At 38.8% G+C, this 23994-nt stretch overlaps 1 protein-coding gene across 1 annotated transcript in view; it reads left to right on the forward strand.

Moving 5' to 3' along the window:
• KDM4C (lysine demethylase 4C) overlaps nt 1-23994 on the forward strand; it is a 437653-nt gene that overhangs the window by 64525 nt on the left and 349134 nt on the right. The window contains exons 5-6 of the mRNA XM_044920760.1: nt 7597-7646; nt 22765-22868. Coding sequence (XP_044776695.1) covers nt 7597-7646; nt 22765-22868 — 154 coding nt within the window. The remainder of the gene's footprint in view (nt 1-7596; nt 7647-22764; nt 22869-23994) is intronic.

Raw genomic sequence — 23994 nt, forward strand, 5'->3', positions numbered from 1 at the left:
AAAAAAGAAAGAAGAGGATTTAAAAAAAGAAAAAAAAAGGGAGAGGATGTGATCAGGCAGGGGAATAGAAAACACCATATACTAGAGATTTAGGGTATATTTTAATCTGTTAGAAGAAACTATCTCAAAATTTTAAAGAGAGAACAACTTATATATATAAGCCAAAAATACGGGTAACTACTATGAAGGGATAGAATATGACTCTAAAAATGAAAAATAAAAATGTTTTTTTTTTAAAAAAAGGGATTGATAAGATGTTGGTTGAAAAAGGGAAAAAGAAAAATTCAAAAAGAAAAAAAAAGAAAAAAAAGACAGTTAAAAAAAAATTAACTTTGAAAGACTAAAGAATCATGGTAAAAAAGCCATGAATTCTATGTGCAGTAGTCCCCTAGCACTGGAGTTCTGCCGTTCTCATTGATCGGTAAACTTGGCCTTGGCTGGCTGTTCTCGCTGATCTTCTGGGGAGGGGCCTGTTGCCGTGGTTTCCAAATGTCTCTGCTGGAGGCGGAATTGCCCCGCCCTTGCCCCCTCCTGGCTAAGTAATCTGCTCAGGTTTGCTCTCCGGGGCTTTTGTTCCCTGCGAGCTTTCCGTACAGCTTTGGAGGCGGAGAGTGAAAATGGCGGCCTCCCAATCTCCGCCCCGGAGGAGCCGAGAACTCGGGGCCCCGCTCCTCAGTGAGCCCCCAGAGAAAAGCCGTCAGTCACTCCCATCTCCCCGGTCTCCTGCCGCACTCCGTGTTCACCCGGCCTGTGACCGCGCGTTTCTATCTCTGGCACCCGACCCCAGGTGGAGTCTCCAAACCCAGCAGATCCCTGCGGTGCACCCCGTGCAGCTCCTCCCGGGGGAGAAAGGTGAGTCTCCCCGGATCTGCCGCTTGTTGGGTCCCTGCTGGAGGAGCGGTGGCCCGACTTGCCGCGGATCACGGTTTATGGCAACCCCGAGCTGAGAGCCCGCGCCTGGGCTCTGCCTCTGCAGCCGGCTTCCCTGCTCCATTACCTGGGAGCTCTGCCACACTCAGGCACCCCCGGTCTTTCTGTGACCCCGAAGGTCCTGAGACCACACTGTCCCATGAGGGTTCCACCCCCTGCTTAGCCACCAGAGTGACGTCCCTCGGCGGAGCAGACTTTTAAAAGTTCCGATTTTGTTCTCCGTGGTTCTATCACTTGCCAGAAGCGGCCGACGGAGGCCCCTCCCCCGCCGTCTATCCTCCCGAATATCGCCTCGGATTCACTTCTCCGCACGTCCTACCTTCCAGAAAGTGGTCGCTTTTCTGATGAGAGAGTTGTTGCTCTTCTTTTCTTCGATCTCCTGTTGAGTTTGTAGGTGTTCAGAATGGTTTGATCCCTATCCAGCTGAATTCCTGAGAGGAGACGAAATCCAGGTCTCCTACTCCTCCGCCATCTTGCTCCGCCCCCTATATCTGCATTTTTAAAAAAATGCTATTGTCTTTTGCTTGGTGCACACTCTAATTTCAGTTTTTCCAGTTGTGAGTTTTAGAAGTGGATAAAGGCAGCAAGGGTAGCTGGGAGATATATTCCGTGGGTATTGGAGCTTTGTTCTGTTAGCAGCAGGCAAGAGACTTTTTCCTCCAAAAGTTGGATTTCCCCCCAGTGATTGCAGTGATAATTTTATATGGCCTTGGGGAGAGGGGTGCTTATTAGCCCCTTTCACTTCCTTCCAGCTGGCATCTTTGTGGTGATTGGTGAGGAAACAGGAATGGAATATGGGGCTGGAAAGCACATCTTGGGCTTTAGAGTTATATTGGTCTGGGGTTGGGTGCCACCTTTATTATCCTTCTTGCTCAAGTAAATTAATCCTTCTAAGCCTTGGTTTCCTCATCAGTAGAATGGAGGTGGTAGTAGTAGAATTTGGATTACAGGGTCTTAGCTCAAGGTCTGGTATGTTGTAAGTGCTTAATTAATAGTGGCAATGATGAACTGTTATAGTATTTATTGGTCAGTTAATCTTTTCATTGAGCTTTCAACCCCTTAGTAACTATAGAGAACAAGTCAGGTAAAAGTGGGGAAGGTCAATTTAGACTCGTTGTCTGTCAGAAAACTGTCCTTGGGGATGTGAGCTTGATTCTTTTTGGGAGATGACTGTAAGAGCAAACAGCAAGAAGAAATGTAAACACAAGAGGAGGAAGGGGCTATTTCACACACAGTCTCAGTTAAAGGAAGGGAGTAAAGAGCAGCCCCTTTTTTAGGACTGATCTGCTTGAGCATGGCGTGGACCTGGAAGAGGTTCTGCCCTGTGTGCTCTGGGCTTGGTAAGAGTGCCCTGGATGTTACAGGGTAGATTGAAGCTGGGCCAGCAGGAGGTGCCAGCAGACCTGTTAGTGAGACTGACAGAGGAACTCAGGAAGCTACTTATGTCAGACAGCCCAGTGACAGAGGTATGGGTGGAGGGGGTGGGGGAAGCTGAGAACATTATTTCTAAGCACATTAGTGACAGCCCCAGGGTTCCCCCCTCCTCCCACCAAGTTAGGGAGACTTTCAGGGAGTGATCTGAAGAGTAGGAGAAGTGCTGATAAATGAGCTTCTAATGGACTTATGGACTGAGCATATCTTGAAAAGAGAAATACAGTGGACCGCTTCATAAAGAAAACCTGAATCAGAGAAATGGATCTACTACATTTTGAAAAATACAGCTTTGCCAACTGATAGAAAGGTCAGCCTGGTATTATTCATTCAAGATAATGTTTGTATTACACCCATCAGGATAACCTCACTTTAGGTCTCTTCTTTGAGTAAACCACCCAAAGATGTGCTTAGAGGGATTCTTATGTTTTCCTTGGTCTTCATATTAGATCTTTTTTATTTTTTTTTAATTCATAAAAGACTCTGGTTTTAAATAAAACATTACCCTGTAAATATCTAATTAGTGTATTCATAGTTCATTAGTGATTCATAGTTTCTTAATATTAGCAGAATTTTTGGCAGTATTCATTATATCTGAAACAAAAACACTGTCTTAAAGGTTAAATGAACAATTAATAATTTCAACAAACCAGTATGTACTTGAGAATATACAGTGGTAGGCATCTTATTTGGTGGATTTCAAAGAATACAAAGAAGGGCAAGACACATTCATATCCTCAAAGAATTAAGTATTAGCTGCATAACCAAGCAATTGTGGTACATAGTAGAGTGTCTGGCTATGAACTGGGTACTCACTATACAAGGTATGTTAAAAAGGATAATTCATATGAAAATTTCTGGCTTGTGGTAGGCATTCTCTCCCTCATAGAACTCAGTGGCTATCCATTGAATTGATTTATGCACACTGAACAGCAGGTAGATTTGGAAAGTAGTAGATGATAAATACTACGTGAAAAATATAACAGAATGGCACTGGGAGAAAGAAAAAAGGGTGAGATTGCTGAGATTTATAATGGTCAGTGAAAGCTTCAAGGAGGAGGTGGAATTTGGGCTTGGAGGGCTGGGATTTGAAGTGGAATGGAGGGGGCTGTTTGAAGTGAGGAGTGAGGTCAAAGCCCATGTGAGTGACAGAATAATTCATAGTCTAGCCTACTGAAAGCAGACTGTTGATATTTAAGGCTAGGGCTAGATTGTGTGTGTGTGTGTGGGGGGGGGTGTCTTTGAAAGCTAGGCAGTAAGGAATTAAGGTTCTTATGGTATGATAGTGTTTTGAACACTCTAGCTGCCCAGAGAGATATAGTCAGGGTTCAGTTATGGTAGTAGTTCTAGTTGGGGACAAAACAAGGTTGAAATTAATGTGATGCTACCAGGAGATGGATATAAGGTTTTGTGTGTAGAGTGGGTAGAACTTGTGACTGGCAATGGGGGCAGAGAGATTGAGAAATAAGGAAGAGTTGACTGACAGTTCCAGTTTGGAAGGCTAAGGGAAAATGGAGTTATGAACTGAAATAGGAATGCTGGGAGAGAGAACCATTTTAAAGGGGGAAGTCATGAATTTGATCTTGTGTATTTGAGACTTCTGAAGTGATGGGATACTTTCATGGAAACATCTAGGAGCTTTTCTGGGCCATGGAACTAGGACTTCTCTCACTGAGGTCACTCATTGTCTGTAGTAAGCCCCTATGCATATGGGCCCTCCAGCCTGCCTCTATTTAGTCACAAGTTCCTCTTGTTACATAGGTTTTAAACAGGGAAGAAAAGTGACACAATCTGATTGGGCTACATGGACTAGAGAGGGCAAGGCTGGAGGCAGGGTGACTATTGAAGAGATGCAGCAGTACTGTGTGTGATAGAGAATAGTGGCTTGGATCAAGTGGTGGCAGTGGGGATAGAGAAATAAAGGCATGAGATTCATGAGACCTCTCTTGAACAGGTACATGGTAGAAGACATAAAACTTGGGGGTTGGTTAAATAGTGGGAGTACAACCACAGACAACTCCCACATTTCTGGACAGTTGGTTGGATGAAGAACTGGAGGAGAAGCAGGTCTGCCAGGAAGATGTTGGAAGATTAAGCTTTGGACAAATTGTGTTTGATGGCTGCCAAATGGATTTGTTGAATAGCTGGTTTGTCGTAGAGTTTCAGAGCTCAAGAGAGATGCTTGGAATGGAGATGTAGTTCAGCACCACAAGGAAGATTTTGAAGCCTTGAGTGAAGGTGGTTCCCTCAGGGAGAAATGTGAAAGCATTCCACAGGAGGCCTGGAGAATGTCATTGTGAGGTTTGGAAAGAGCATAAGGTAGAAAATCGCTGGAAATGAGTTGGATCATGAAACCCAAGGGAAGTGAGTATTTCAAGGATCTGGTCAAAAATTTTAGAGAGGACCAAATAGGTAAGGACTCAAAAATGGGGCAACCTTTGTCCAAGCAGTTATATCAAGAATGATAAAAATAGGATTCAGGTTGCAATGGATTCCAGGATGAATGGGAGTGAAAAATGTGGGAGTATTTTTCTTTTTCCCATATCCTTCCTCCCCTCCGCACCTTTTATTCTGGAGGATCAGGAACATGATTCATCACTTGAGAGTGACAGAAGTCAGTAAACACTGATCATCTGCTTAGCTGGTGCTTTGTCTAGGGAAAAGACACTGGCCCTTGCCACTAAAGAGCTTGAGAGGAGAGCAGGGAGGCAAAAAGGTAAAAAAAATTAAATTCTGAGTGCCATGGTGGAGGCCTGTATTCCATGTGAGTGAGACAGCAAAAGAGGGAGGGGGAAGCTCTCCCTGGGGGTGACTCAGGCTGAGCTTGGAAAAAGGAATGTGTGTTTTTGTTGACAAAATCGAGGGCATGCAAAGCCAAGAAATAGGGGATGGAAAATAGTGGAGGTGTGAAATAGCAAGGGCCCTGGAAAGAACTTCAAATGATTTGTTAAAGCCAAAGAGCAGGTTTGATTGGGACATCAGAAAAATTACCAAGATTGCAATAGGCCTGTGTGCCCTTCAGAGCAGTTTGGCTTCTGTCCTTCAGGTTATAGTCAGCCATTGAAGGTCCAGGGCTTTGTCATGGTCAGCTGTATTTGTAGAGATGACTTTAGCACACCTTAGAGGGTAGTTTGGAAGAGAGTGGGGAGCACACCTGTAATGGTCATTGTACACCTTAGTGGCTTAAAGGGTGAGTTGCATCAAGGGGACACACTTAGTGCCTTATGGTCATGTATCCAATTTAAAGAATTTTTGTTATTTGTGTAATGTATGGAGAAAATCTTTCTGATGATTAGCCTCTAGAGATGTTTCATAAGTATCCTTTTAGAAGATGACTTTACTGTAAGTGTTGGCTATGTGATTTTGTCATAGAGTTGTGTGGACTAACTGAAAGACTATGTCAAAGATATTCTTTATCCTTATATTATGTTTATACTTATGTTTATATTTACATTTATATATATGTTTATATTTTCTTTGAATAGATGATTGAATCTCAGATTAATGAGCTTTAACTTTGATGCCAATTTTCAGAAAAGTGAATCTGGATGTATATCTCCCATCTGTGTCCAACCATTTGTGGGCAAGCATATATACATCACATGTGTGCAAGCATGTGTGTGTGTGTACATGCACATGTGTGTGTGGATGTGTGTTAAGGGGGACATGACCCTCTTGTCTGGGGCATATATAAGTTTTTCTTCTCCTTTTCTGGGTGTATTTGGTGATGTAAACTAGGATTAAAAACTGGTAAGAAGTGGCCAGTGTATAAATAAATTGGGTGATTGTCATTTAGTTATGCTAAAATTTTATCTTCCCAATTCAGTTGGAATAATTTCATTAACAGTGCCTTAAGGAACAGGATATATGGTTGAATTTTCTTTTAGAAAATTGCCTAGTTATATCGGATCCAATTAAATTTTGCATATGTTATCAGTGGCATTAAATGCAACCAAGTGTGGTGTTATGTAAAATGAGAAAAATTATTTTAGTAAAAAGGAACTTGTACTTAATATATACTGAGCTAGTAAACATAGCAAATGTAGGTTTTAACAATAACATCATTTTTACTTAAAACATGAAATGATCACTTTATTTTTAATATTCTTAAATTTCCTCATTGAACTGCCTATAATATTTATTATTTATGTAATAAATTGGGAGGGTTTTTGTTTTTGTTTTTTTGTTTTTTTGTTTTTTTTAGAGAAAGAGTGAGTGAGCAGGAGGGGTGGGGCAGAGGGAGAGGGAGAGAAAGAATCTTAAGTGGGCTCCATGCAGAGCTACCCAGGTGCCCTGTGAAATTACTATTTTAAAATTTGTTAGTAAGTTCACAGTAGATAAGTTCAAGTTTTTCACTTTGGAAAATACCAGGAACTAGAAATGAGTATTTCTGTTCAAAGGTGAAAATTTTTTTTCTATAATCAATATTTTAAAAGTCATAAAATCATAAAATCAATAAACACTGCCCTCTTATCACTGGTAATTTTTTATTTAAAATCTATTTGAGGGGCACCTGGGTGGCTCAGTCAGTTAAGCTTCTGACTCTTGATTTCAGCTTAGGTCATGATCTCAGGGTCCTGGGATCTAGCCCTGTGCCAGGCTCTGTGCTCAGTGGGGTTCTCCCTCTCCCTCTGCCCCTCCCTCTGCTTATGCTCTTTCTCTCTCTCTAAAATAAATAAATAAATCTTAAAAAATATAAAATCTATTTGAAAAGTATAATGTTCTTAGAAAGGTTTGGTGGAAATATGAATATTGCTATAAGAATTTTGTGTTCTATCCTGCTTGTCAATAAAAACATTTTAAAAGGTTAAAAAAAAAGCACAACTACCTAGGTTTTCTTAAAAACAAAGGCCAAACTAACTAACAACAAAACATAAGACATACAACCAACAGTAGCCCTGGATTTCTGGGGTGCTGTGAGTGTTGGAAAAGAGATTCTAGTCTCCCTGCTGTGGCTAGCTGCCTCCCATGTCCAAGTAGTTTACTGGCCTTGAGCTTTTGTTCCTTGATCTGTAAAATGTGATTGGGATGGAGAGCTTGGGTACTGAAATAGGTTGTTTACAGTTTATTTTTCTTCTGTCTAGTGTCCAAGCGATATGATTCTGCGATTGGTTTTCTAATCTCTGTTGATTTCATTTAATTGGAATTGGCATTTTTTTTTTAACATGACATTATCTTAGGATACTAGCTGAGCAGTTATAAACCTAAAATTTTTATTTATGTTTAATATTTTAGGTATGCAATACCCCCGGAACATGGAAAACGACTTGAAAGACTAGCTCAAGGTAAACTTGCTTTCTGTGTTTCTCATCTGGATAGATTCTTTGTTTTTGAGGTATTTTTACAGTATGGAATGTCACTGTTACTTTTACTCTTTTCAAGTTAATGACTTTTGAATGTTTTTCTAATTGAACAATTAATTTTTTTTCATATTACCGTGTGAATTATTTTTCCGTTTTATAATCTTCATGATTATTTTATTTTTATTTATTTATTTATTTATTTTTTTTAAAAATTTTTTTTTTTTTTTTTTTTTTAAGATTTTTATTTATTTATTAGAGAGAGAGAGTACAAGTAGGCAGAGAGGCAGGCAGAGGGAGAGGGAGAAGCAGGCTTCCCGCGGAGCAGGGAGCCCGATGCGGGGCTCGATCCCAGGACCCTGGGATCAGGACCTGAGCCGAAGGCAGCCGCTTAACCGACTGAGCCACCCAGGCGCCCCTCTTCATGATTATTTTAGTTGGCTGCTTAGTATTTCATCAAGTGATTGCACTTAACCTGTTTTGATTATTTCCAGCTTTTTCTCTTTTATATAACTTACATATATATATACATAACTTTTAACATTATTGTGCTAATAATATTTTTCTTTCTCTTAAGTTACACTCTTGAGATAAATTCCAAAGAGTACTGAGGCTGCATCTCAGGGTGCAGGTATTTTATGAATACTTTTATGTTGTCATATCATTTCACCAAAGGGTTGTATTAAATCTCCTTCTGACTCCTGGTTTGGCCCCCTGGGCTTGGGATTGCTATTATGGAAGTATTGAGGTGACTATCCCCAGATAACCAGATAAGCATGAGAGTGTACTCCTTTTTAGACTGCAAATTTAAACATACCTTACTGGAACTTGAATTTTTATTTTTTGTGGCTTTGTCTATCTTCATAAGGGCCCGAATGAAGAACTCTATTAATGGTTTCATTCTGTACCCACTTGTATCTGCAGAAAATGCCTTCCTCTTTTCTTTTTTTTTTTCCTAAAGATTTTATTTATTTATTTGACAGAGAGAGAGAGTGAGCACAAGCAGGGGGACCGGCAGAGGGAGAGGGAGAAGCAGGCTCCCCACTGAGCAGGAAGCCCAGTGCGACGTGGGGCTTAATCCCAGGACCCTGGGATCATGACCTGAGCTGAAGGCAGACGCTTAACCACCTGAGCCTCCCAGGCGTCCCTCTTTTCTGTCTTTAAGACACAGAAGAAAACCTTGCCATATCTGTTTATACAAGGGAGGAGAATCTGATTTACCCCCTGCCAACTTCATCTGTTTTGCTAGCCACCCTTACCAAGGAAGAAGTAGCCTGGTCTGACTTATTTCTAGGGAAGGTGAAGTCGAATTTGAGTGTCAACTAGTGTAAGACATTCTGCTTTTATCCAGGATCAAATCCTCAGTGACCATTGTCCTTTTAGTTGGGTGCTGATCTGTTTTATTGGTGTGTTAGGTTTGTCTTTTAGTAGGAAAAGATTTTTGTTCCTGTCTTACATATGCTTTCATTTAATAATGAAATGGGGACACTGAAAAACCCCTTTCATTGACTTGACAGTTCTGAACAGAAATTGTTAATGATATCTAAAAGTTACTTCCCCCCAAATTATAGAAGAGTATTAGAAGGAACAGTTACAGTATCACATTTGTCAGGAGCATTATTATAATTTTGGCAGGCTAATAACTATAAAGCCTTAGTGTTTTTATAATGTAATACATTGTAGTAATAATAGCAATGTAATTGTAATCCTAAACTTTGTTAGGGACTATTTTCATGAATATTAAGGTGGATGAACCCTGGTTCTGAAGAATAGATTAGAGCGCAGCTGAGAAAATGATTACCATCATCCTTAAATACACAGGCAGTGAACTTTGTGCTAAATCTGTATGCTGAACTATATTCTTCTCTATAATAAATATTCCACCATTTTCTATTTGCCTCACCACCAGAGACCTGGAACCACTGTAAACTTTACAGTATAGAGTCACACACTAAAGTTTCTGCTATAAATTGTCTGCAAAAGCTTTGACATAAACTGTCAGAAAATGACATTCTAGGAAAATGGGTGCCATTTGTTTAATCAATAAGAGGATAATAAACTTGAAGGATGTACAAGAACTTTGAATCAATTGCACGTTTATTCAAAACTGTTTTGCAGGATTATTTTGAGAAATGACACAGGGAGAAGACCCTAAGAGACAGTAGAGGATTCCCATCCTGACTGAGCAGATGCCAACCAAATTAATTAAATTCTGCTAAATAATTAAAATGATAAAATAATACAGTAAATGTGATGGAACATTTTTGGATGTCTAGGTCAAGGCAGCACTTGACACAGAAAATGAACAGCAGCCTAGGATAGTTTCCATTATCTTGTCTGCACATCATAATTATTACACTTGCCTTTTATGCATGAATGCTTTCATCTTTGGTTTCTATTGAAATCTTGATTGACTGTGGCACCTACAAATATTTTATCTCAAAGACATTAAGTCTGCATCTAATAAAGCCAGAGTTTGATTTTGCCCTTCAGCTGCTTTTTCATTTATATAGGTTTTTTTTTAATATTGTGTAGACCTAAGTGTAATAAAAATAAAACCTCAAGTGAATTGTTGCAATTTTTATACTTGTTATGTTTGCTTATAATGCCATTACATTCTTTCTAATTTTTGGTTTGATACAATTGAATGGAAAGTATAAGGGAGAATAGAGGTATAATATTAAATCACGAATGACAGTTTTGAACATTTTCACTTTTTAGAATGTCTAAATCTTATCTATTTTAGAAATAAGATAATATCTTTGCTGTTCTATTGAGTTAAGCAAAGTATGGATTAAAGTAAATTGGGAATGACTGAAATTTTTTGCAAAGGACTGTATTCCATTAGTCTTTTATTGTGGATAAAATGCCAGCCAATATTAAAATAATTGAAAATGATTTACTGTGGTCAAAATTTTGGTTACTGGGAAAGAATATATGAGTTAGGGCTTTGTGCAGCTGAGTTCGGAAGTGTGAATGATCAGTACGAATCTTGTTTCAGATGGCAGTAAGGGAAGTAAATTCTTATACTTAGCAGGTATTTTAGTTGTGACTTATTTTAAAACAACATTCAGGAACAAGGAACAGAAGAGTCATTATTATGAAGGATTAATTTAGTTTTTTTAAAAATAGTTTTGCGGTGTGTGTGTTTTAATGACTAGTAGTCTTGAGTTTAAACCTGTGGAACGAGAGCCTTAGCCTTATTTGCAGGGATCCCTGTTCCAGGAGGTGGACAAGTAAGTATCTGTGGGTGGCATGCAGGCAGTCTGTGGACTTTCTGAAATTATACTCAAAATTGGTCATATATATGTGTTTCTGGGAAGCCATCTTCAGATCCCTTCAGAGGGTTTGACCTAATTGAGATTGTGAACCTGCTGTCAAGAGACTAGAAGAGCAGCAATAAATAACAAGTCATTTTAATTTTTTTTTAAGATTTTATTTATTTATTTGTGAGAGAGAATGAGAGACAGAGAGCACGAGAGGGAGGAGGGTCAGAGGGAGAAGCAGACTCCCTGCTGAACAGGGAGCCCGATGCGGGACTCGATCCCAGGACTCCAGGATCATGACCTGAGCCTAAGGCAGTTGCTTAACCAACTGAGCCACCCAGGCGCCCAAGTCATTTTAATTTTATGAACAGATTCTAAATTGACCCGTTCTCATACCTCTGTCTTGGAATTAGGAAAATACGCTTTTATCTGCTGCTATGATAAATACCTTATTCCCTTAAACATTCATTTAGCTGATCATCTGAAAATATTATATTAAAATGCCTGGTTGTGAAAGGCTAATAAATAAAAATACCCCTGATTATAAATAATCAATTTTAAGGAGTCCCCTAAGCCATAAAAAATGAAGAAGTTCAGTAATATATTCTCTGCCTTTATGCCTAACTCATGTCTTAGGTGTGGAGAACAATGTGTGGTGTGTCAGGGTCTTTCTATCAGCTGAGTTGTATTAAGAATGGTTCAACAGTCCCTAAGCTTACTTTTCTCATAATTTGATGTCAGATATCGCTGTGTTTAAATATATCTGAATATTTTATGTCTGGTTGTCTTCTAGGATTTTAGACATTGGTCAATAATACATAGCATATACCAAGCTAATGTAATTCTAATGTGTGAAAGACAATTCTGAGAAGTGACAGCAGAGAATGGGAAGGAAGAATTCAGGAAGGGAATATTGGCTGGCAGGGAGGAATTACTATGGAGGGAAATTAAGAGTACTTTGATTTTTTGGGTGGAAGCTAAGCCAGGAAAATTCTGGATACCTTGACTATGACCTGTTTGAGCCCAAAGTATTTGGCCTAGGGAGTCCTTGATCTATGCCTGTGTGGTCCATGTGTCATATCAAGGGGAGAGAAGTAGGATCTGAAACAAATGGTCTTAGGAATGCAATGAAAAACCATATGTAATGACCCATATACTTGTTAAATTAGGTGGAAATTTTAACTCTAAATGTTCTACCAGCCATCTTGAAATGGAAAAAAATGGAAATGGAAAAAAACTTGACCATTACACACTAACATAACATAAAAAATAAGTAAATAAACAAACAAATAAATAAAAAACAAATCTGTAACGTGTTTAAAAAAAAAAAGACCACAATCAGTGTGAATTTCTTTCTTACTTTCTTTCTTTCTTTTTCTTTTTTTTTTTAAGATTTTATTTATTTATTTGACAGAGAGAGCGAGAGAGCACAAGTAGGGGGAACAGCAGAGGGAGAGGGAGAAGCAGGCTCCCTGCTTGGTGGGGCCCCTGATGCGGGGCTCGATCCCAGGATCCTGAGATCATGACCTGAGCCCAAGGCAGATGCTTAACCATCTGAGCCACCCAGGTGCCCCTCAGTGTGAATTTCTGGTGCTCCTCTGGAGTGCTCCATGGAGCTCTGTCTCTCCTAGTACTGATGTTGATGGATCATGGGACACTTAGAGCAGAGTGAAGCCTGTTTTGATAGATTATGGGAACTTAGAGCTGAGTGAAGCTTGTGATAATTTTCTACCCCTTCCTGAGAAACTAATTGCACCATGAATGGAAGGATGTACAGAGGGTCAACTATAACTTAAACCTCTAAAGTTGATGTCTTAAGTAGGAATGTGGATAAAAATAACCAGGTTTCTCCCCACATACTGTAGCTCATTGGTTCTTTTCATTAAGTTTCTTAAGAAATTTCAGGTATAAATTCAATATATCTATCTAAAAGCATTTCCCACAGAAGCAATCCTTCCACATCCTTTTTCTTGTTCTTTTCTTACCATTTGTTTGAATGGTTGCTATATATTTTCAAGCCTATCAGTTATATGAATATCACAAAAAACATTGTAAAAGCTGTATCAAAACATTCTTGGGTAAATTTCAATTATATTTAAATGAAATTGTCTTAAAATCTATTGCTAATGTGAACATATATTCTACATGTCTGATTTCTTCATCTTTCCTCCTTTCTTCCCTTCTTCCCTAAGTGACTAATAACTAATTGAAGCTTCTCCAAAGTAGTTTTCACAGATCCATTGAAAAAATTACTAAACTTTGATTTGTAACCTTTTTCCAAGGCTGAAACTTTGGTGATTTAATAGCAACAGCATGTGTTTGTGTTTGTCACGTGAGATTAGGATTTAAACGGAATTCCTTAGTGGGGCACCTGAGTGGCTCAGTCAGTTAAGTGTCTGACTCTTGGTCTCAGCTTAGGTCTTGATCTCAGGGTTGTGAGTTCAAGCCCTGGGTGGGGCTCCACACTGGGCATGGAGCCTACTTAAAAAAAAATAAAAGGAATTCCTTAGTAACAGCTAATATATTAGAAAATGTAAACCAACTGACATTTTGGAGAAATTTTTATCTGAAGGAAAGAACACATATTTTTAAGAGTATATCTCCTCTATTTCTAAAACAATTCAAAGGGATGCCTGGGTGGCTCAGTTGGTTAAGCGGCTGCCTTCGGCCCAGGTCATGATCCCAGCGTCCTGGGATCGAGTCCCACATTGGGCTCCTTGCTCAGCAGGGAACCTGCTTCTCCCTCTCTCTCCCTCTGCTTGTGCTCTCTCTAAAACAATTCAAAAACATTTAATGATTATTTTGGAAGGCCAGATTAATTGAAGTTTAATATACTTACAGTAAAAGCCACCCCCTTTAAATATTCAGTTCAGTAAGTTTTGACATATGTACAGTGGTAGAACTACCATCATCACCAAATACAGAACATTTCCAATTCCTTGAAAAGGTTTTCTTGTGCCATTTCTCAGTTAATCCCTCCCCACAGCTGTTGGCAACCACTAAATCTGATTTCTGTCCCTAGAGTATCATAAAAATAGAATTTTACAGGATGTAGACTTTTGTGTCTCCTTTCACGTAGAATAATGCTTTTCACATATGATCACTTTTCCACTGGATACAGGACATGCACCTATATTCAGTGGATGCACCTGGTTCTTGAGAGTGCTTATGGGTTTCTGCACTTCCCATGCTGCACAACTCCTAGCAGTACTTTGTAGTCTTAGCAAGGGTAAGGGGTACTTTCAGGGCTTTGGGGCTCCTTCGGGATCTCTGGAGTACATGCTTTTTATTATGCTAGCTTTTCACCCCTTTCATATTGTTTGGATTGGAATAATGGTTCCAAAGACCATTGTTCTTGCTTACCACTGTATAATATCTTACAAAACAAACAAAAATATTGTCTTTAGTTTGTTAAAGAATTGGCAGCTAGCAGTGTCCTTTCTTTGTAGATAGTATAAATGAGGTACAGACTCTCAAAATCAAGTTATATTTCTAGATGAAATTATATAATGTGTGGGCCCTGCCACAAAATAGTACAGAATGGAGAAAATGAGTGGGAATATAGAAGAAACAAGATTGACCGTGAGCTGATGATTGTTGGAGGTGGGTGATGTGTATGTACATGGAGGGTCATTATACTCTTCTACTTTATGCTTGACATTCTCTGTAATAAAAAATTACATAGTTCTCATCATGACCAAAAATAAATAAATAAAAATCAAGTTATGTAAGCAGTTTATTTTAAGTTTTTATTATTGCTCTTCCTTTCTCTTGGATTCTTCTGGAAATATATAATTAAATTATTTTGCTCCTTGGATCCTATGCAGGACTGTAGTTTGTTCTAATTTGGAATATTTATTTAAAACAGATTATGTATTCTTACTATTTAACAGTTTAGTAGAAACATAGATTGTTTTTCCAAACTATTCGTTCAGTGTCCTACCTCCAAATCAGATACCGTTTCATTGGGAGTTCATTGATTTATCTGTCACAGAAATCCTAATGTGTTACTTGTGGGGAGGAGGTGGTATGGACGGAATAAGTTGTTTTTTTTTTTTAAAGATTTTATTTGTTAGAGAGAGAGAGCGAGCACACAAGCAGGGGGAACAGCAGGCAGAGGGAGAAGCAGACTCCCTGCTGAGCAAGGAGCCAGATGCAGGACTCGATCCCAGGACCCTGGGAGCATGACCTGAGCCAAAGGCAGACGCTTAACTGACTGAGCCACCCAGGCATCCCTGGAGGGAATAAGTTGTAAAGTGGTGTCCTTACCAGTATCCATTGCTTGGAGAGTAAAAGAAGTGATTACCTGTCTTCTCAGTCTGGTCTTTCTAGTTTTACAGAGTTTTTACATTGGAGCCCAATTGTGAGTGGTCATTTGGAATCCAGGCTTGAGTTTTGATATTTAATTTTAAAACAAAAGAGAGAACCAGATAGAAGAATCAACAGGTGACTATGAGGTTAAAAATAAACCTATATAGTTTAACTCAAGTTGTTCTAAGAGTTCTACCTTGACTGTTGGAACTCCTTTTTTTTTTAAAAGATTTTATTTATTCATTTATTTGAGAGAGAGAGAGCACATGAGAGGGGGGAAGGTCAGAGGGAGAAGCAGACTCCCCGCCGAGCAGGGAGCCCGATGCGGGACTCGATCCCGGGACTCCAGGATCATGACCTGAGCCGAAGGCAGTCGCTTAACTAACTGAGCCACCCAGGCGCCCTGGAACTCCTTTTTGAGGGGGAAATTTGTTACTTGTGACTAAAACCATTAGGTTTAGGTAAGAAGACCTAAAGGGATGAAGCAGTTTTTAAGGCTTAGTAACCATTGACCTTTGATGACAGCACCCCAGTTATTTCTTTAGGTCTCTTGGGATTGTGATTCCCCCTTCTCAGCTAGCAGGCTGCAGAGAGAGTGGAAAAGGAAGATTCATTGAATTAGCATGAGGACTGGAGTCATTTTGGTGGAAATGAATAAAACGGATAAAAAGAATGGTTACTTTTACTGAAATTTACTTTGTGTCAAGTGTACCAACAAGTTTTTTTTTTTTTTAATTGAGGTAAAAGTCACATAACATAAACTATTAAACCATTTTGAAGTGTACAAGTCAGTGGCATTTAGTATGGTCTTATTGTGCAATCATCACCTCTATCAAGTTCCAAGAGAATTTCATCACCCTAAATGGAAACCTTGTATCTATTAATCAGTCCCTCTCTTTTCTCTCCCACTTCTCCCTTATCCCTGATAACCATTAGTGTGCTTTCTGTCTAGGTATTTACCTTTCCAGGATATTTCAGTATACATAAAATCATGCAATATGTGACCTTTTGTGTCTGGCTTCTTTTACTTATCATCTTTTCCATTTTATAGTATGTATCAGTATTTCATTCTTTTTTATGGCTGAGTAATATTTCATTGTGTGGATTTATCACATTTTATCAGTTGATGGACATTTAGGTTGCTTCCACCTTTTGACTATGGCTAAGTTTTTTGAGCATTATCTTGTTGGATTCCCATAATGATCCAGTGAGAACAGCCACTATGGAAAAGAGTATGGAGTGAGAGACGATGGACTCTGAAAAACAAACTGAGGGTTCTAGAGGGGAGGTGGGTGGGAGGTTGGGTTAGCCTGGTGATGGGTATTGAGGAGGGCACATTCTGCATGGAGCACTGGGTGTTATGCACAAACAATGAATCATGGAACACTACATCTAAAACTAATGATGTAATGTATGGTGATTAACATAACAATAAAAAAGATATAAAAAAAAGAGTATGGAGTTTCTTCAGAAAATTAAATATATAAGTACTGTATGATCTGACAATTCCTCCTCTGGATATATATCAAAGGGAAATTAAATCATTGTTTAGAAGAGATATCTGCACTCTCATGTTCATTGCAGTGTTATTCACAGTAGGCAAGATACAGAAACAACTAAAGTGTCCATTGACATTTGAATGGATTAAGCAAATGTGTTATATATGAAGACAATAGAATATTATTCAGCCATAAGAAGGAAATTCTGCCATTTGTAACAACATGGATGAATCTTGAGTACATTATACTAAGTGAAGTAAGTCCAACAAAGACAAATACTGTATGATCTCCCATGTGGAATCTAAAAAAACTGAACATACAGATACAGAGAACAAATTAGTGGTTGCCAGAGGTGGTGGGCAAAGGCGGAAAGGAAATGGGTAATGGCAGTCAAAAGGCACAAACTTATAAGAGGGTTAAGTTCTGGGGATATACTATACAGTATGGTGGCTGTAGTTAATACTGCATCGTATATGTGAAGGTTGCCAAGAGAGTAGATTTTAAAAGTTCTTATACACACAAAAAATTATAACTGTTTGAGGTGATGGATGTTAACTAAACTTATTATGGTAATTATTTCATAATATTTACATGAATCACATTCTTACTCTGTACCTTAAACTTATGTTACATGCCAATTATGTCTCAATAAAGCTGGAAAAAGAGACTCCAGTGAGGAAGATAATAACTGTACAGATGAGGAAACTGAGGAGCTGAGAGATCATATGACTAGTCAGAGCTACGTGAGTGTTGGATTTGTCTTTGGAATCCATATCTCAGCAAGGCTCAGCAAGTTCTTTTTTTTTTTTTTTTAAAGATTTTATTTATTTATTTGAGAGAGAGAATGAGAGAGAGCACATGAGAGGGGGGAGGGTCAGAGGGAGAAGCAGACTCCCCGCCGAGCAGGGAGCCCGATGTGGGACTCGATCCCGGGACTCCAGGATCATGACCTGAGCTGAAGGCAGTTGCTTAACCAACTGAGCCACCCAGGCGCCCCAAGGCTCAGCAAGTTCTTAACAACTATTCTCTCTTGTTTTGCTGGCCATGTGGACAAGGTGAGGGTGGCTTTAAATATTTCAGACAGTTGGGTCTTTGGTCTAAAACTTAGCTCTGCTATTTAATACCAGTGAAAAGGTGTGTGTTTGTCAAGAGTGGTAAAGGAGAGAAGAAAGTTGGTGCTCAAGTAAGTGTGTGTGTTAAGCACCAGTAAGAGGGCATTAAGTAAGATTTATACAGAATCCCGTAGCATAGTTTGCACCTTGTAGTCTGCTCCTACCAAAGTATCCCTATAGAAGAAGAGACTGGGAGCGCCTGGGTGGCTCAGTTGGTTAAGTGTCTGCCTTTGGTTCAGGTCATGATGTCAGGGTCCTGGGATCAAGCTCTGCATGGGGCTCCCTGCCTGTGGGGAGTCTGCTTCTCTCTCTCCCTCTGTACCCCCCTCCCGCTTGTGCTTGCACGCTCTCTCTCTCAAATAAATAAAATCTTTTAAAAAAGAGAGATACTGAAACCCCATAACCCCACAGCACTCCAGCAGATTTTGTATCTTGTTCCCTTAATACGTTTGTTTTTATGTAAGAATAACCCAAGTGACCTAACATGACAAAAGTAGATGCTGCAGAATGATGAGTCAGGTTTATTCTGTGTGTCCTGCATATGGCATATTAGCTGGTGACCATGGGGTGTGAGGTGTGGCAGTAGGGTGCTAGCTGCCATTTCCACTACTAGATGATTGAAGAGTCAGTGTAGAACTTTTTCTTTATTGGAACTTCTTGATTTCCAAGATTGTGAAAGAGTGTACTATTGCACTGTGTGACTGGTAAACTGGAAAATTTTATGGACTCTTATAGTACTTTTATGGAATGTTATAGTGTTTCTTCTAAATAAATTATTCAAAACTTTAAAAAGAGAACATCAAGAAAGCAAATATTAGAGTAGAAAAAATGATTCTGAAAGGCGTATTTTAAAGAACTTACTTGCAAAAATTTTAACACGTTTTTTCTTTTCTTGGTGACTCTTAAAAAACTCTAATCGTCTTAAGTTGAATTTTTACTTAAATATTATCTTTTCTATCAGAGTTACTTTGGTTGTTTTTTTACGCAAGTGACTCCAAAGTTGTTTTTTTTTTTACTTATTATAAAAGATACTAACATTTCTTCAGCCAGCATAGTTCTGAGTTTTAAAAAATATTATCATTTTGTATCTAATAGTATTCTGGTTATATTAAGTTGCTTATATGTTGAATAAAATACTTTTCATAGACTTGGAGTGAGGGTGAATATGAACCATGTATTCTTGTGGATATTTTGAGGTAAAATTCATTTTGAGACACATGCTTTGAACGTAATTTGTGCTGTTTATGAGGTGTTTTCCAGCAAGTAAAATATAATTCTGATAGCCTGTTGTAAATATAAATTCTAAACCAAAGTTTTTAATACACTGCAGATTACCTTCCTTCAGTGGTTTTCCGGTTTAAATTAACTTACAACCAGTCACCATATTGTTCAGGTCCTGATTACAAATCCATATCAAAAGAAAATTGAATAGACTCCTCTTTCTTCATTGACTTTAATTTAAAACTCAATTCATTTAGGATGCACAAAGTTACAGATTTGAAAAGTTTGATAAATCCACTTGAATTGTAATATTAAAATATGTCCATGGGTTTTGTGTTTGGGGACCACTCTGCTGTGCTTTACTCTCTGTGGTGTAAGACTTGGCCATTGTATTAGTGTGGTATTTTCTCTCCATTCACTAAAATCTGCGTTTTTTTCATAGGGTTGCTTATTTGGTACAATGTTTTATTTTCTATTTATGTATAATAAATATTAACCATACACAGAGGGCTGCATCAAATGACCATATAGGGCAAAATGATTCCTTTTATTCCTATTGGTACTGTAGGGAGTGATAGTATTTCTCTCTCTCTTTTTTTTTCTTTTTTTTTTTTTTTCAAGATTTTATTTATTTGAGAGAGAGAGAATGAGAGAGAGCATGAGAGGGGAGAGGGTCAGAGGGAGAAGCAGACTCCCCACTGAGCGGGAAGCCCGATGTGGGACTCGATCCTGGGACTCCAGGATCATGACCTGAGCTGAAGGCAGTTGTTTAACCAACTGAGCCACCCAGGTGCCCTTTTTTTCTTTTTTAGAGAGGGAGAGAGTGCACGCGAGTGTGGAGGCATAGTGGGGGGTGGGAGGGGCAGAGGGAGAGGGAGAGAGAGAATCTTAAGCAGGCTCCATGTCCAGCATGGAGCCCACTCTCACAATCCTGAGATCATGACCTGAGCGAAATCAAGAGTCAGATGCTTAACCAACTGAGCCACCCAGGCGCCCTTGGAATGATAGTATTTCTGTTGTTTCCTTTGGCATGTACTTTAAAAATTTCCAGCTATTTAAAAAATTCAGATGCAGATGCTTAAGCAGAATATACTACTTTTTGCAGGTGGTTCCTTATACCCTAATGGCTCTTTCCTGGCTGATTGATCTGTTTCCTTCTGATGATCACATACTCCATGGTGGCATCAATAAAGTCTTACTTTATTTTTTTCTTTTTCTTTTTTAAATTTAAATTCAATTAGCCAACAAATATTAATCATTAGTTTTTGATGTAGTGTTCAATGATTCATTACTTGCATATAATATACCCAGTGCTCATCACATCACATGCCCTCCTTAATGCCCATCACCCAGTTACCCCATCCCCCCACCCACCTCCCTTTCCTCAACCTTCAGTTTGTTTTCTGGAGTCAGGAGTCTCTCACGGTTTGTCTCCCTCTCTGATTTCTTCCCATTCAGTTTCCCTTATGATCCGCTGCGCTATTCCTTGTGTTCCACATATGAGTGAAACCATATAATAGCTGTCTCTCTGATTGACTTATTTCACTTAGCATAATACCCTCCAGTTCCATCCATGTCGGTATAAATGGTAGGTATTCATCCTTTCTGATGACTGAATAATATTCCATTGTATATATGAATCACATCTTCTTTATCCATTCATCTGTTGAAGGGCATCTCGGCTCCTTCCACAGTTTGGCTGTTGTGGACATTGCTGCTATCAACATTGGGGTGCATGTGCCCCTTTTTTTCACTACATCTGTATCTTTGGGGTAAATACCCAGTCATGCAATTGCTGGGTCATAGGGTAGCTCTACTTTTAACATCCTGAGGAACTGACATACTGTTTTCCAGAGTGCTGTACCAGCTTGCATTCCCACCAAAAGTGTAAGAGGGTTCCCCTTTCTCCACATCCTCACCAACATTTGTTGTTCCCTGTCTTGTTAATTTTAACCATTCTAACTGGTGTAAGGTGGTATCTCATTGTGGTTTTGATTTACTTTAAAAATATTCTGTGAAACACTTCTATGAGGTTAAAATCATTCATGGTTAGTTAATGAGTACTAGTAGTCCTTTTGTCAAATTGGTCACATGCTTGAGCTGTTTGCATGTAGTGAGCTACAGAGTTAGATAAGTAACATTTCCAGTGGCTTTCTCTTCATTTTGGCAGTGGAGGAGTTAAACAGCATCTGTTCTTCACCTTGTTTTCCTGGTGAGTTCTGTTTTCCTTCTGGGTTCTCTCTCTAGGATTCTCCTCTGTCTTTTCCAGGTGTCTCTTTCCCTTCTTGCTTTCCCACTCGATTTGGCATGGTGATGTTTGTCTCTGAGTGAGTAAGGTGAAGAGCAGGGTATTTATTATGCATGTTCATTTTCCTGTAGCTTGCATAGCTGAATGAATGAGTCTGCCTCAGACAAAGTGCAGGAATGAAGTCAGTGGTGGAGAAAACGACTATATTTTGGTCCATGATATACTGTTGAGTGAAAGGGTTGCTGCATGTTAAGCTTCCTCACTTAAAGGACTCCTCAAAACACTGCTCCCACACAGACTGGTGGGGTAGGTTTCCAAGCATTTGACCAGAGCTGTCCAGGAATTTGGTTCAGGAAACTGGTAGCAGCTAACCTTTTTTTTTTAAGTTTTTATTTAAATTCCAGTTAGTTAACATACAGTGTAATATAAGTTTCAAGTGTACAGTATAGTGATCCAACACTTCTCATCACAACAAATGCCCTCCTTAATCCCCATCACCCATTTCACCCATCCCCCTCACCCACCTCTCCTCTGGTAACCATTAGTTTGCTTTCTGTAGGTAGGTTAAGAGTCATTTCTTGGTTTGCCCCCCTCTCTCTCTTTTTTTCCCCCTTTGCTTGCTTGTTTTGTTTCTTAAATTCCAGGTATGAGTGAAATTTACCCAAAGAATACAAAAATACTAATTCAAAGGGATAAATACACCCCCGTGTTTATAGCAGCATTATCTACAGTAGCAATTAACTGTATTAAATTGATCAGAAAGAAACACAGAAAGGTGAGAAACTGCTGTTTCTTCTCTTTGCCAGGCATTGGGACAAGTGCATCTGGAATGATTGCTTCTAGGAGTCTTTTTAAAATGAGAGATTTCTCTATTAAATGTGTATTTACCTTTCCTAACCATCTTTATTGTTTTGTCCATTTATCAGATATTAGGCAGATTGAATTAAAATTTGTAAGTTGAAATTTGTAAGGCTTAGTAATTTTATATGTTATAAAAACAATTCTTGGTAGCTCTTTTTGTAATGAAGGTCAGCCTTTAGTGATATAAGTATGTATCCCTTAGCTTTTAAGAATTCTGACTCTAATTTTTAGTACCAGGGTTTTTTTGATGATGGAGTTGGTTTAGATTTGCATAAAACTCGGGCGTCTGGGTGGCTCAGTTGGTTAAGCGACTGCCTTCGGCTCAGGTCATGATCCTGGAGTCCCGGGATCGAGTCCCGCATCGGGCTCCCTGCTCAGCAGGGAGTCTGCTTCTCCCTCTGACCCTCCTCCCTCTCGTGCTCTCTCTCATTCTCTCTCTCGCAAATAAATAAAATCTTAAAAAAAAAAAAGACTGTTACTTGCATAAAACTCATTCTGTGAGAATACTAGAACATAAGCTTTAAAAAATCTATCTGAAATTTTATCATAATTGGCAAATTACTTATTTTTGTTGTTTCCATTTAGGTTTTTTCCCAAGCAGTTCTCAAGGGTGTGATGCATTTCTTCGCCATAAGATGACACTGATCTCTCCCTCAGTATTGAAGAAGTATGGCATTCCCTTTGACAAGGTATATTAGTGTTATTCTTTAACATTCATTTTGTGTGTGTAGTATTTTTATGTAAGACAAATTTAACGCAAACTAATATATCCTTGACTTCAAATAGGGTTTTTAGGATGTGGGGAGAAAAATTCAGATTCTTGTTTTATAACATAACAATTATTTATCTAAATACTCATTTGAAATTTTATTTATGGATACATTTACTATAATTTCATGCTGGTTATAGTTCACTTATAACAATAGTGAAAGTAAAATGCAGGACATTCAACAAAGTAAGATGTAGCACTTCTACATTAAAGTCTTTTATATGAACAATATAATTTATATATATGTGATCTATTTTTTTTAAAAGGAATTCAGAACAGGGGCATCTGGGTGGCTCGGTTGGTTAAGCATCTGACTATGGCTCAGGTCATGATCTCAGAGTCCTGGGATCGAGCCCCTCGGTAGGCTCTGCACTCAGCGGGGAGCTCTGCATGTCTCTCTGCCCCTTCCTCCACTTTTGCGCGCTCTCTCTCTCTCTCAAATAAATATAAATCTTAAAAAAAAAGAACTCAGAACAATTATTAGTTTGGAGTCAGTTTTTATGATACCAGTATGTTTCTTCTAAACATATTCAGACATAATACAATTGAGAGTTCATTATGGATAAAATTGCCAGGTGATTTAATAATCAGATATTGCTTCTTTGGAATATTTCTGAAGATTAAGTTCTGTAAGACTCACTACATACTAGGTTCCTCTTTCTTTGTGCCCATGGGTAGTTACTGGGTCAGAATTATTATGGCGCATGAGGACTTTTATGTGAAGAAGCTAAAATGACAAAAAGCTTTTGACCAGATAAATAAAGGCTCCCTCTCAGAGGAGGATTTAGTAATTAGCTACTTGTAGAAACATTAATAAATAACTGTACTCTCTTCTTCATCTTTTTTTCTTCATTTTTAATTTGACTTTTCTTCCCGTATTATTTGCTGTTTTTCACCTCAGAAGTTTTTCACTTGTGCCTAAATCTTTACCTCTTCTTCATCTCGGACGCTTAAAGTGCATCCCACCCCCCACCCCCAGCTTTGTTCAAAGTAGAAATTTTTCAAGGACCAAGAGTCATTCTCCAACTTGAGGTGGTCCCTGCTCA

This window comes from Neomonachus schauinslandi, chromosome 13, assembly GCF_002201575.2.
Source record: "Neomonachus schauinslandi chromosome 13, ASM220157v2, whole genome shotgun sequence".
NCBI lineage: Eukaryota > Metazoa > Chordata > Mammalia > Carnivora > Phocidae > Neomonachus > Neomonachus schauinslandi.